The 14,876-nt window shown below is 40.6% G+C and overlaps 1 protein-coding gene across 2 annotated transcripts; it reads left to right on the top strand.

Moving 5' to 3' along the window:
* The first annotated feature begins 204 nt into the window (after positions 1-204).
* Positions 205-14,592, top strand: MITF (melanogenesis associated transcription factor). 2 transcript variants are annotated; one of them, XM_026052523.1, is made up of 8 exons: positions 205-426; positions 1,552-1,635; positions 2,937-3,032; positions 7,235-7,352; positions 9,949-10,005; positions 10,620-10,695; positions 11,492-11,639; positions 13,197-14,592. In XM_026052523.1, the coding sequence occupies exons 1-8, from the start codon at positions 349-351 to the stop codon at positions 13,596-13,598; spliced, it is 1,059 nt and encodes a 352-aa protein (XP_025908308.1). In that variant the 5' UTR covers positions 205-348; the 3' UTR covers positions 13,599-14,592. The 2 variants fall into 2 exon arrangements, with proteins under 2 accessions (XP_025908308.1, XP_025908309.1); XM_026052524.1 differs by lacking the exon at positions 1,552-1,635 and having other exon boundaries at positions 13,197-13,676.
* Positions 14,593-14,876: the final 284 nt, after the last annotated feature.

Raw genomic sequence — 14,876 nt, 5'->3', positions numbered from 1 at the left:
AAATCGTTTCTTGTGCCCCAGTGTGAGTTGGTGAAGCACCATTGTCTTGGATTTGTACTTTGAGGTGAATGTTTAGTTAGTATGCTCAATATACATAAGCGTATACCTCTGATACTTTTATCAAAATAAAAAGTACTTTTAGTACTTTTAATCATGTCATGAAACAATTAAAACCCTCTTTAAATGCTGTGTTTACAGGTGCAGACTCACCTTGAGAACCCAACCAAGTACCATATTCAGCAAGCGCAGCGGCAGCAGGTGAAGCAGTACCTCTCTACCACTCTAGCCAACAAACATGCCAACCAAGCCCTGAGCTTGCCCTGTCCAAACCAGCCTGGGGATCATGTCATGCCACCTGGAACGGGAAGCAGTGCACCCAACAGCCCGATGGCTATGCTTACTCTCAACTCCAACTGTGAAAAAGAGGTAAGATGCTCTTAATCTCTCCATTCTTCATGAAAATGCAATTGTCTTCTCCGTTTTCCTCTTGCTAATAAWTTTCAACCATATTTGCTGCTTGCTAGCACGTTAAGTTTATCTTTTTTGAACCTTTGACTTWAAAAGCGTAGCTGCTTATCGCTGTGATTGCTTGATGATTTTATATTTGCATAGAATAATGAGGGGRAAAAAAACCCTCTTGTGTCCCAGTAACTTCCTCTTTTTTGAACTATTTTAGCTAGTGTATGCCTATTAAAACTTTTTTTTTTGATTGCTTGCTCAATGCACACAGTGACTAATTGACCTTTGGAGTACACAAAGCAGTTTTGTGTGCTGTAGCTTTCTGGAATAATGTTATTTATGGCTCATTCCCTGTATAAAGAGCAAAGARCATAGCAAAAATAACTGAAAAGTGCAACACTTCTTGAGATATTTTAGATTTTTATACATTTTTACAGTAAAATCCTGAATCTGTTGCTTAACTGGAACTGCAGATTGTCCCAGCTAGTAAATCATAAAATGTTGCCAAGTGCTGTTTCTAGTAGGAGCCCAGTATTATGAATTAAGACCCCATTAGTCTATACATAGAAGTTCTTTGCAGTTTTGACTTGATATTTCCGGCAAAAATATAGTTGGATGCTATGAGGATGTGTGCTCAGGTACAGAGAGGAGGTTATTTGAACGACATTAACAAGAGTGAGATGCATGAGGTTAACGTTTTGCAACCTGACAATTTAGAGATGACTGCAGAGCTTCCTCATCTTRCTCCACCAGCCTTCATGTCCCCTTTTTAATACAGAAGCAGATGCACTCCTGAAGGAAACTTTTCTCAAACTTAGTTTGGGCAACAGATTGGGTTTTATACATGCATGTGAAGTTATTGGTGCTTGCTGACTTCAAAAGAAATGAAAATCAAATAGTCCCATCTTCTGATCCTAGCTGTGCCCAAATGCTTTTTCTGAGGATATTTACAGCTTCACTTTGCTGTGTCATCAGCCATGAGTGTGCATGACCCTGTTTCAGTTCTGCTCTTTTTGGGACAGAGCCTGTGCCATGAACTCAGATCCATGCTTTGCATTTTTTTCTTTTTTTTTCCCCTCTTTATTTCTGCAGGGATTTTATAAATTTGAGGAGCAAAGCAGGGTTGAGAATGAGTGCCCGGCTCTGAATACACACTCACGAGCATCATGCATGCAGGTACTGGATGACACAGCAGCTGAGACACAGAACCCTTTTTTTAATAAGAATGTTTCTTTGAAATMATCTTAAACAGTAAACTTACCCTGTAATATCTTTTTAAAGTTAAATATAAATCGGATTAAAAAAAAAGAATTATAAATCTGCTATGACCTTGCAAATTGATTTTTGAATTGAAAAAAGTACATTAAAATATTTGAAAAGGGTAAGTACTTTTCCACAACTGTGACATGATAGTAGAACATAATCTCAASCATGTTTTAAGATCCCCTTTTCAGGAAATCTTTTATAATATAGTTTCCTCATGACTACATCTTTGAAGACTGTATGTATGTGTTGTTTTAATAGTATTCAGGGTGTCTCTAGAGTTTCTCTGTTTCTCTGTAGAGTTTCTAGAGAGATCACATGTGCATTTAACTCAGAGTTGAGTAGGCTGTAATACAGCCACAGTAATTTGACTTCAGTTGTCATCTTTTTTTTTAAACAATGTTTTTATTCCTAGTAACAGTCTTTAGCATGGGCTATAATTGCTAGTCCCCTTCTTGCCCTTGCTGTATTTATTTTATTCTAGGCTTCTGCTTTCTTGAGCTGAAGTGAAAATCCCTTCTACTGCTATTTCTGCTGTCAACTTCAGGCATGGACTTTGCTGGTTCCTGTTGTTAAGTTACTTATAGCCAATGAAGAGAAACAGGCAGTCCTACAGGATAGCTCAGAGCACGTAACTGGATGATTTGGAGGTCTTCATTTCTCCYGAGTGTGCAGGAGCTTCTAGAGGCTCTTAATAAAGCCCAGGAACAGCATTGCTTGTGCCGCTCATCTCTGGGCTGCTCTTGGATGGTGCTTCCTGGCAGGGCATGTTGGGGAAATGAACCCTCTGCATTCCCCTGTTGAGGAAGGGAAGTCTTTCACCTGCAGTCCTTGGTGCTGTTGCCTTCACTCTGCAGATGTCTCTGCCCTGGCCCTGCTGGGTGCAGGTCTGTCTGGGTGCAGGTTCTTAGCCTGTAGGCAGAAGCAAGAGAAGAGCGTAGACTCAAACTGCCTGCCTTGGAGGAGCAGTGCCCTCCTCCATTCAGTGCAAAGTGACTTCTGATGAGTGGAATCTATAAGATCGTGAAGCTTCAAGGTTTCTTTGTAGTCAGGCTGTCCTTGCTGGACAATAGAGCTATGACTATAGTTTGGAGTATGATTAAAAAAAATCACAGATCATCTGAGCAGCAGTATGTGGCTGAAGTGCTCTGTTAGGAGTCTGTATTTTATTGTCATGATAACTCTATTTTCCATGTCCACCTTTTCTTCTGCAGATGGATGATGTGATTGATGACATAATTAGTCTGGAGTCAAGTTACAATGAAGAAATCCTTGGTCTGATGGACCCTGCCCTGCAAATGGCAAATACGGTATAATGGTCCTTTCCTTCTGCTTGCCCTGCTAGCAATCTCATTGCTTCTTTTAGAAAACTCAAAGCTGGAGCCTGACTTTGGCTCCTAACAATTAAATAGTTAGTGTATTGTCTCATGGAGAATAATTAGGCTTTCTTATTGAGAACTTAAGTTATGCAGTTGCCATGGCTTTAAAAATGCAAGCTGGCATAGATTGAGGGAATACAAAAGGTAATTTTGCTTCTCTTATTTCAAAGTCAAGTTAGTTGATGTAACGGAGAAGCAGAGGAAACTGTCTAACAGAAGTAAGCCTGTACCCATCAGAATACATAATTAAAGATAGCCAGGAACATTAAACTCAAGCTTTCGAAAGCCTAGGAGGAGTCTCTAGCACTCCAAGTTCCCATATCTTATTAATGTGCAGGTAAACAATGTAAGCTATACTGGGACATATGTTAGCGTATTTTATTTWACCTGGTTAGATCTAACATCATATCTTTAGTTTAGYTAAGTTAATTTCCAAATGGAGACAAGTTACAAGCTACAGAACGATGCAAGTGGTCGAAAATGAAATGAAAAACCCAACAACTTTCTTCTGCAAAGAAAAGAAAAGAAGAAAGAAAGAAGGTGGTTGACCTAAAAAAAAAAAAAAAAAAAGAGAGAGAGAGAGAGAGAAGGGTACATAAAGCCTGTGGTAGAAGAAAAGAATATGTGAGAACAAACAAGTAAGGGAAGGTGCATGTTGCCTTTGAGTTGCTGTTTGTCTGCTGGTTCACATTGCTGTGAGCATTAATATAATCGTACTTCTGGCATAATCTTATTTTGATCTTATGTGGAGGGTAGCTCCAGTGAATTTTTTCGCCCGAGGCTTAAGTGCTCTTAGATCTGGCTGAGTAGATGTCTGCCAGTGCTGGCGCCTAGCTCTTTTTTAATCTACTGCCAAAGTTTACCACTCACCACATAGCATAGATCTTGTGGTGTAGGCTTACATTTGTCTACAGTGCTTGTCTGATGTCATATAACCTAGTCTTGCGCTCCTGCAGATTCCCACAGCCCTCTTGGAGGCATCCCGACTTGCACAGGAAACGGCCCAGCAGCATCCTGCGTGAACAGTGCCCTTTGAGTAGAGTGAGAAATAACTGCAGGCTCCTGCCAAAGCGAGTGAATTCTGCAGTCCCAGAAGGCCCCAAAATCTCATTTCTCCTGGAAACTGAGAAAATTTAAAAACCCCTGAGAAAGATGATAGGAATCTTCAAAGATAGCTACTGTTCTTGTTAAATGTTGAGATTCTTCTAGAGTCATTTCTGCACTGTTCCGTGAGGAACCACATGAGATGATATGGGATTTTCTTTTTTGTGCTCTTATTTCCTTCCACAGGGACCCCAGCCCTTTGTGTCCAGAAAAGCATTTAATGATACTCTGTGCTCTTGTGGTGCAAGGAGTCGATGTAGCCAATAATTAGAGTACATCTGTGTCCTACTTGCTGCRGGACAGCAAACCTTGGATAAACTGCCAGGCTTTTGTTTTCTATGAAATTTTACCCATCTGCATATAACTTTCCAATCAGACCTTATCCCGTCCTTATTTGCCCCAAAGAGATGCAAGTCCATTTTTTAAGTATGCAAGTGTTTCTAAACTTGAACAGCAAAGATGGACAGCACAGGTCCCTTAGTTAAGAACAGAGTTATGCCTTTCATTTAGATTCATCAGGCTTTCAGAAAGTGCCTATAACATGTGGTGAAATAAGGACCTGAAGTAGTAGAATTAAGATTTTCTTACTGATATACTTCAAGCTACTAGGGTCAGAAAGTATGTTTTGGTCTCTGAATGAATCTGAAATTCTTTGGAAGTGATGTAGATGGAACCTCGCTGATTGGTTTAGAAAAAGAAAAGAGGACCTGATGAAGTACATGGTTTTTATTTTGGAACAGAATTTGGTTCTGAAAATACACACTGTTTCACTAATAAATAACAAATATGTGTAGACTGAGCTAAATAGAGGTGGAAGAAATCAAGAGGAAGTGTCTAAAGAGAAACGAGCTATAAATAGCTGTGCTGAGACTGCAACAAAGGCTGCAATTGTGCCCTAACCAACAAAGCATAAAAGGGCCAGTTTGTTACTTGCGTCAACAATAAGCGAAATCAGAGGCTTGTGTGTGGAACAAGCTAAGGGAGGTTTCCAAGTACCTCTTAATTGAAAAGAGCTCATGGTACTAAACCGGCTATGGAATTGTTTGTAAACTTTGGTATTGGCTCACAAGTTCACCGGCTTTGCTTTTGGGGTGAAAAATGTCACAGAATGATCGCTAGTTTGCTGARGGTGTTGTACTTGGGCATGACTTGGTAATTGAATTGCTAGGTACTGTAAAGTCCTCTCACAGAGGAAACACCAGCTCGTTTCCCAAGTGTTGGCGGTTTCTGCAGGGCTTCAGTGTGCGCGGTCAGCAGCTGCTGCCTGTGTCCCCTTCCCCTTTGGCGGCTGCTTACACAGGTCCAGGTTCCCTGCACGCAAATCTGGCCCTGTTAACACCTTCACAATAAAATCAAACCTCTTTTTAACAAGCAGCTTCTGTCTTGGCTTTACYAAAGCAGCTGTGTCACCTTGACTCCTCCCAGTGTTTCATTATAACCCAGCAACTTCACTCAAGCTTGGAGATACTAGTTTCTAGGCTTCTAAAAAAATCTTTTTCTTTCTGAAATTCCTAATTAGATTTCACATGCCTGGTTCTGAACTTCAAGTCCCTGGGCTACAAACAAGCCCTTTGTCCTTTTGCCATGCTTGGGAGCATGAATAGAAAAAGCACATCCAAGTCAGAAGGGTGCGTGACGTGAGTGCTGCGTCTGTCAGGGCTGTGGTGAGGGCCAGAAGATACGAGGGTCACCTTTGTRGGGCTGTGGTCCTTGGGACAGCTTAGTGTGGACAGATTAGCCTGGGTCCCACAGTCTATAAAGGGCAACGGGGACCTAGGATTTGTTATAGATGTTCCTTTTTTTGTGCTGTATTCTGGAGGTACACAGAGGGCTTGGTCGTGGTGATGACTCAGTGATGCTTCCCTGTCACTCAGAAGTTGTCCAGGACTTCATTTCTTCTGGTAGCCACCTTATAGACAAGAGAAGTCTCCTGAAAAGTCTGAGCTTCAAAATGCTTCAAAATGCTGGTGCTTGAACGGGTGCCCATCTGTATTAGCAGAAAAGTTTTCTCAGGTCTCAGCCAAGCAAGGGGAGTCCATAGGGACTTAACAGTTCATGCCGTGAGTCACCCCATTGTATTCCGCAGTGTTATTTACATGCGTGTAAAGCTAATGCTCCCTCTAATCTCTGCAGCATCTGTGTCTTGAAGGGACAGGTTTTATCTTTGTATTGCTACTCAGATAAGATATGAACTGTTTTTATAGCTGTCACCTCAACACTTAGTTTGAAAACAAAAAAAGGATAGGTAAAATAATCCATTTGGGATAAGTGTAACATTCTTTGAATACTTCTTTATTTAAAGGAAAAAAATATTGGTTTTGTTTAGAAAATGTTTGTTTCTATGCAATTCTGCTTAAACATGCCTAGGTAAGAGTAGCAGGACAAGCAATTATTTGAGGAAACAGTACCAAAAATATTTTCCTCATGGAGTATTTGTATTGTACAAAGCAAAAACCAAGTTATATGAAACTTGAAAGCTGCTTATATGGAAAATATTTTACAAGTCACATAAAATGTCTTTGATTAATACGGTGTTCTATTTCATCTGATTTGCTAAGCACTCTCACAGCTAAATATTTCTGAAAAATTGGGGTCTTCATCACAGGATGAATGTTTTGGCGACCATTTCAGGGTTTGTGTGTATATGTGTGCATGCAGGAAAAGTGGAGGAATTCACATGTTAACTTTTCATTGAAAAAACAAGGCGTGATTAGCACTGTAATTATTGTCATTGTGCTATCTCTTTCTAAAGAAAGAAAGAAAAACCTTTAAATCTTTCTAGAGAATTTCTCACCATGAGTTGTGTATTTAAAATGCTGTCTGCACGTTCTTGAGAAGCGAGGACAGAAATTTTCCTGGTGCAAATATTTTTCCCCATGCGTATGTGTAGCTTTTGGTGACCTTATTGCAAGCTCTGTTTGCACGTGGAAAAGAGTACAGATTTCCTAGCAAATGCTAACTCTGTTCTGCAAAAGTCTTTCATAAGGGGCAACGTGAATGATCTTTTTTTCTTTGTTTATCTTTTCCAGTTGCCTGTGTCTGGCAATTTGATTGACCTTTATGGCAACCAGAGCATGCCCCCTCCAGGGCTAAACATCAGCAACTCGTGTCCAGCTAATCTTCCTAACATAAAAAGGGAGCTCACAGGTAAATATGTTTGAAATACAACCTTGGAATAATGCTGTAATGGTTTTGAAATAAGGAAACACTGGACTTAGTTTCTAAGGAGGAATGAAAATTTAGATGAAGAGCTTAATTTTTGATTTGTAGTCTGTTTTATAGCAAGTATATTAGCTTGTAATGCAGTCTTGTAGTTTGGGAACGTGTGTGTGTTCTGACAAGTTGGTTGTGAGCCCAAATAGAGAGGGATAAGGTTTGCTTTAAATGAAGGTGAAAAGGAAGTGTTCTCCAAAGGTCTCAACATATTTCTYTTCCAGCAATGAAATTTTTCCCTCTCTAAACAAGCTCTTGGCAGTGAGTAGAGAGAAAGAACCCTAGAGCACCTCCATCTCACCCAAGCACACACATACAGAATTCAAATAATTTGGAAGTCTATAAGGGAAACTCATTTTTTTCACGTATTTTTTATTTTTTATGTTTTGCATCATTTCTACATGAAAGGGCCTGACCACAGGTAGGACACAGTAAAAAGGCAAGCTTGCCTGTAGAACAAGCAAATGTCTTTGGTTCTAGGACCAATAGCTAAATACACCTCAAGATCCAGAATCACTGTTCTAAAGGCCAGCTGGGAACCATACTGTTTGCAGGCCTGGTGGTTGTTTTMTTTCTTTCTCATCCTTCTCCATTCTGTATTTGTGTTATGAAAACTCATAGGCTGACTCAGTTGCAAAACAGGTCCTKGGCAGGCATTAGTTTAAGTAGAGCACTATTTTTAATAGCTGAGGTGTCTGCTTCTCAGAGGAAATGCCACATCTCTAAGTTGGCACATATTTGCATTTTATATGACTCTGCAAAATTTGAGTTCAGTGGCAAATGCAAGCACCCAAGCCGCCCAGTGTGGCTGCTCCAGTTTTTCTTGCAACTGGAGCAGAAAAACCTAGATGCTGCTAGAAAAACTGGAGCAGCATCTTGAACTGTACTGAGAGGAGGGTGGGAGGGGAAGGTGACTGCTCAAGGTCTTGCATTGCAGATGGTTTCATAGCCCCAACTGCAAAATGTTACAGGTTGCTCTAGACTGCAAGCTAAACATACCGCTGGTACAACGTATAGGCTGTCRCAGTCACAACAGATGGTCGTGAATGACTCTAGGCAAAGAAATTAGTGAAGTGGTCTTGGAGAGAAGTCCTCAGTAAGTCAAATTAGCCTGAACTAAGTTATGTGTCTGCATTGATGCAGATTTATGCTACATCAAATGCAGTCTGCATTTAATGCCGTCTAGGAACTTCTGTTTGACAGCAGTTGCTTGGTCGCTTGGTCATGGATCCTGCAAGTAGCACTTTCTGACAGCCAACAATTTTATACTGGCATGTTGTTATTGCAGATGGTTAGAAGTTTAGCTGGGAAAGGCTTTCTATACCAGTCACAGAAACTTTGTTAAGGGGCTGAGGTCTGATCTCTACATATGCAAGTGCAGAAGAGCTTCTGGTCTTGTAGGTCCCAATTCTTCTGTTGGAGCTGGGCTGGAGAGAGCTTGCTGTATTTAAATCTAGCACTGATCTGTCACAAGCCTGTCCCCATCCTGCTGCATAGATATCAAAATGATCAAGAATCAGAAAAAAATCAGATCTGTTATCCCAGCTTCTTGTAATGACAGTTGTGAGCTGTCAGCTGTTGCCACTGAAGTGTTTGGTGGAATCCTGCTCACCTGTGAGTGCAGTTTCTGTTGATTTGGGCATTGCAGACTTCCTATCTGTTGCATAATGCAARGTCAGATTTGAACCCACATCTTGTTTGGAATTACAGTAATTTTTCAAGCTCTTTTGACCCTGTAGATAGTGTAGTATAGACTTGTTGGAGTGAAGGCAGTGTGGGTTCTGTGGTGGAGCTGGTGCTAGGGGCTCACAGGTTGCTGTGTCCCCACTGACTTGCTGTGCAGCTGACACTTGCAGGTGCTTAGACTCAGACACAACAGGATTAATGATTTCACTCCACCTTTTTCCAAAACTTAAAAGATATATAAAAACATGCAGAATTTTCTTTCCATATAATGAATGATTGGTATAGCTGGGAAAAGCAGCTTTTTTTTTTAAACACAGCGCTTAAGGTACGCCTTGAATTTTGTGGTGATCTGGATAAGTTGCCACAGAATGATGTAGCCTGAATTCCAGGGAGCTGAACCTGACTCCTGCCTGCTTCATATCCTGTGCAGGTAGCCATGCAATAGGCATGTTGCTCCTCAGGTTCGGCTTCCACCAGGAACGTCCATACATACGCACAGGAGAGGGAATGTTTCAGTGGTCTGTACCTTGCTGAGTCAGGGCCCTGATGAGGAACCTTCTAGGCACAAAAATCAATATAGGAAGCGTGGGAACAGTCGCTTTGCAGATAAGAGATGCTAGAGCTGAGCCCCAGCWTTGTGTTTTGCTGAGCTCAGTGTACGTTGGAGGCACCTTTTCTTTTTTGCCATGGTTTAGTGACTTATTTGCAATTATTTTAGTAACTTAGGTGTGACGAGCCTCATCAGACTACCTGCACAAAAGTTTTGCAAACTGAAAATATTACGTTTGAATTTCTTGAATTCTAATGACTTAATTCACATGCACAGCATGTATTTTTCCTACAGAGTCAGAAGCGAGGGCATTGGCTAAGGAGAGGCAAAAGAAAGACAATCACAACTTGAGTAAGTTGATTCTTCTCTTTCTCCAATTTTAGTATTTTTAAGTGTTTTGTATGTGTTGGAAAGCTAATGTGTTAAATTTCTGGATGAGACGTTGCATTTAATGTATTGTACTAGCTCATTCTGTTATGCTAAGAGATCAAATATCTCCTGTTCTCCTGAACTGGGGGCTAAAATCTGGTATTGATCTTTATTTTTTCCCAAAAAACAAAGTAAACAAGTAGTCTAATGAAAGCAAATGTTCTCTTCCTTGGGGCTTGTTGGAATATAGTCCACGTTCCTAGGCATTGTGTCCATAGAATTACTGATGGAAATATTTGATCGAGTTTAACCAGCTCACAATTTTCCTTAAAAAAATCTAAAATAGGAGTTTTGCATCCTGTGACTTGCTTTAAATGCCATCATACACCTACAGTGTGACAACTTATAGGAATATAAMCTTCATCTTTTTAAGAAACAACTTAGCTAGGTAACAAACACTAGTGATGAATGTTTTCTGACTTAAAATAGAAAAGGGCATTTTTAAGGTTCCTTTATATTAGTAGGAAAAAGGAGCTGAATAATTTACAAATGTGTACATTGCTTGTAACATTTGTGTTTGATTTTTTTTCTTACAGTTGAACGGAGACGAAGATTTAATATCAATGATCGTATAAAAGAACTAGGCACTTTGATACCCAAGTCAAATGACCCGTAAGTATAATGTGTCAAAGCAGACTGTGGACATGAGGTTTTTAAAAGAGAGAACAAACAAAAAACCTTACTAAAGAGATTAAAACACTTTTGAGTTTTTTAGCATTTTAAAACTTTGTAGAAAGACTTGAAGACTTTATATAGAGTTTTGTGAAAATTGTTCTGGAGTTTATTTTTCATTTTTAAAGCTCTTTGGGGAYTCTTTGGCTTTCTCTAAGGCAGTATTGCCCTTGACCAAACTGCAGGACAGCTGAATTTTTCATCCAGTAGAAGTTCTTTAAGTGTGTGTGTGTATATAGTTTTAAAAAGTCTGTGTGTGCRTAGAGAAGTCTAAAATGCTGGAATATGGTGCTGGATTTGGCTTTCCCCTCCTTATTGTCACCAAGCTGTGACACAGTGCCACCAGGAGGTTATTGCTTAGTAATTCCTGGGAGCTGAAGAATTTTGGGACTTTTTCCCTGCCAAAATATCGGGTCACATATGATGCCAGTTCCCTTGCAGTCTTTTAATCACCCAGCAGAAATGAGGAGCTAACTTTGATGTTTGAGAAGCCTTGGAGGGCACCAGGAGGCTGCCGCTGTGCCGTGTGGCTGGGACGTCGCTCGCTGCATCCTCCCTTTTAGCCTGTGCTCTGGCCCCCTCTAGCGCATCTCAAAAGCCTTAAAAAAAAAGAAAAAAAACTTATGCATGTGTTAGATAACAGGAGGTGTAAYTGCAGCTGCTGGTGTGGTGGTGGTGACTCTAAAGCAAACCCTCCCTGAGAGCCCTGACTACTTCTTTTGTGCTGATTGCTCAGGGATATGCGCTGGAATAAGGGAACTATTTTAAAAGCCTCAGTTGACTACATCCGCAAGCTGCAGAGAGAACAGCAGCGCACCAAGGAACTTGAGAACAGGCAGAAGAAGTTGGAACACGCCAACAGGCACCTGCTGCTCCGGATACAGGTTTGCCCGTAGGGAAGCTGCGAAGGTCGTGGAATCACGGTGTGAAATCGTGACCGGATCATCCTTGTAGGAATGAGTGTTAGAGGGAAACCTCTGTTTTAATTCATGGTGACCAGTGCCGAGATGTGTGCAGAGCTCTTCAGAAAAATAGAAGATACGCTGGTTTAAAAAAAGACCCCACAGCATTCTAGCAAAGCGCCTGGAGCTGATGTGTTCTGTCCTTCTTATAGCAACATGGTTTTGCAAACTATACTGTGTAGTAAATAAATATATATGGTAAAACTTTTCTCTGGGTATTGCCACRAATTTGGACTCTATTTTAATCAGAAGCCTGCTGAATGCAAGAGCTCTAAGAGCTGTGGCAGCAGTTCTGCTCTCTGCAGAGCGAGGGTTGCCCTTGCCATCTATTCCCTGTTATAGGGTGAAGTCTGTAGGGTTTGTAAGGTTGTAGGGTCAAATTTGTTAGAGTGAGTTCTCCCACTCCGAACTGTATAGGACGCCTAATCCAGCCCAGCAGCCTAAACTGCCTTGACTTTCAACTCTGTTATCCACAAAGGCAAACACAAGCTGGATACCCACACTTCTATAAAAGCGATGCAAGAAGGGTACGTAGGACCTTCATGCAAGTGCAAAACCATATGCAACAAAAGCTGTAATGGAGCAGATTGCAGATCCTGGGCACCTTTATGTTGGTGCCCCTTATGGAGCTAGAAATAACATAGCTAACTGTGGCAGAATAGCCTGAAAGTTTGGAATGTGTTCTGGAATGTGGAGAGAGCAGCAGCAAGCTGCACTGTTTCRAAGTTAGGTCAGATCCCTTCTGAAGCGTCTCATCGTTTTTTGCCCTACTCATCTTCTCTAGCTCCTATATTATTCATACCGTAAAACCCATATCTTTGTATAATGGGCACTACATCTGGGAGCAGATAAGCCAAAGTCTATATTTTCCTTTTTTTTGTGTTTATTCTGATTAAGTACAGAATAGGGGGGACTAATGTGATTCTGACGTGTGCCATGTGCCCTTGAAAGCTTGTTGTCTTGGTTTGAAAATGGAGAAAGGGTTTCTAATCAAGCTCTGTGATAAGAATATTCAGGAACTCACAACAGTGTTGTGATTGCCTAATTTAATGCATAAGTAGAATCGAAGCATCTATCATAGGGCTGTATTTGGAAAAGGGCCCTTCAATAAGGTCATCTATTACCTGCCTTCAGTCAAATGCATCTGTAACATGACTACACTTGAAGGTGGGATTTAAACTTACCATGCAGAATCTGCATGGTCAGCCCAAAGCTGTCCTGCAAGTTCTGTGTTTCTGGGTGAATCTCTTTAGTGCAGGAGCGGAGTTGTCTTCTGCTTGAAACAAACTGTGTTTTTAGCAGAGCTCTAGCGTGGGATGTGTCCTTTCCCCTGCCTCAGTAGGAAGCAGTTAGCATCATGTAGGCATTGTGCCTTCATATTTCTAGTAACTTTTTCCTTTTGCCATAGTCACAGTGAGCAGCATGAGATGAGATTTTGCATTCATGCTTCCTTCAATAACCTCTTGTCCTCCTCGGCAGGAACTCGAGATGCAGGCACGGGCCCACGGCCTCTCCCTCGTGCCGTCGACAGGGCTCTGCTCCCCCGATATGGTGAACCGGGTCATCAAGCAAGAGCCYGTCCTGGACAACTGCAACCAAGACCTCCTGCAGCACCACGCYGACCTGTCGTGCACCACCACGCTGGATCTCACCGACGGCACCATCACCTTCAGCGACAACCTGGGAAACGTGACTGAACMGACCGGCACTTATGGTGTCCCCCCAAAAATGGGATCCAAACTGGAAGATATCTTGATGGACGATACCCTCTCCCCCGTTGGGGTGACTGATCCACTGCTTTCCTCGGTGTCTCCTGGAGCATCCAAGACGAGTAGCAGGCGGAGCAGCGTGAGCATGGAGGACACCGATCACCCCTGTTAGCAGATATTTGGCACGGCCTTTCATAAACTGCTTCATTTCTTGATCAGTAGATTAAATTTACCTTTTGTAGATTTTTTTGATTTTTTTTCCCTTGTGCTTCATGACTAGCCTAGTGTGTGTGCGTGTGTGTATATATTATATAGAGAGGTTTTTTAGATTTTTTTTTTTTGTGGAAGAAAAAAGAAAGCTTGTATATTCTATTTTAAATCTACCAATGCCTCCAAAATATTGTACAGTGTATGTACAGTATCCGTGAACTGGATTCGCCAAGAACTTTGAACTGGTCAAATCTACTTAAAGCAATAGAATTACATCTGAAAAGTCTGTTTCTACTCAGGCRGGGATGAAGCGTAGCAGAATTGTAAATTCTGTGCAACCGATTTCCTTGGAAACAAAATGTAAAGTTAAAGAATGTAAAGAAACCAAAACAAAAAGAGTCCACTTTGTAATTGTGTTGATTTAATAGTGCTGCCTTAAAGATACAGTGTCCCTAAACCTTTTGTTGTTCTCACAAGTGTTTAAAGAAAAAAATACTATTCCACTGAGAATACAGACAAAAAAAAAAAAGTATTGAAACACCCAGGTTGTTGATTCTGATATAAAATGTTCTTGATGCTATTGCTGAGAAGGAAGTAGAAATTGCAGGGAGATGTGAGTCTCTTCCTCGGAGTGCCATTTAATTTTACTCTGAGCTGATTTGGGTTTCCTTTGGATCATGATTCAAGGCTTTTTCTTTTAGATTTTTGTTTTGTAACATACAATGATGGTTTGCCAGTGAATGAAGAAGGAATACTGTAAATTGGTATGTACTTTTTGGACAAAAATGATACATTTATCAACTGGGCACATTGTACATATCTAATTGGCTTTACTTTTTTTAAATTGCATTGTACAGTTTATTTTGATTTGCATGAATTCCTTAGTTATTCTCAACGTTTTGTTTTAAATATATTTGTATTTCATTTGTAAGAATTTGCCTCTTAATATTGCAACAGTTTTTTGACATCTTAAAAACTCATTGGAAGTTTTCTGCGTTCTTTGTAAACACTTGAAAGGAAGCTTTTATGCAGGGTTCTGTGTTTTAAGAGAGATTTTAAGAATATTTTGTATATTACAGTCTCACTTTGGAAATGTTTTTAAACACACTTAGAGTACAAATTTAGATTAGGTAATAAACAAAACAGCTCTGTAGAAAAACTGAACTTACATATTTATTTTTAGTGATCCAGAAAAAGTAGTAATATGCTTGGAAACATAAATATGTAGTTAATCTACCCG

The sequence above is a fragment of the Nothoprocta perdicaria genome, unplaced genomic scaffold, assembly GCF_003342845.1.
Source record: "Nothoprocta perdicaria isolate Ctin4 unplaced genomic scaffold, notPer1 scaffold_9, whole genome shotgun sequence".
NCBI lineage: Eukaryota > Metazoa > Chordata > Aves > Tinamiformes > Tinamidae > Nothoprocta > Nothoprocta perdicaria.
Note: the sequence above shows the minus strand (reverse complement) of the source record. Positions and strands in the feature narration are given on the sequence as shown.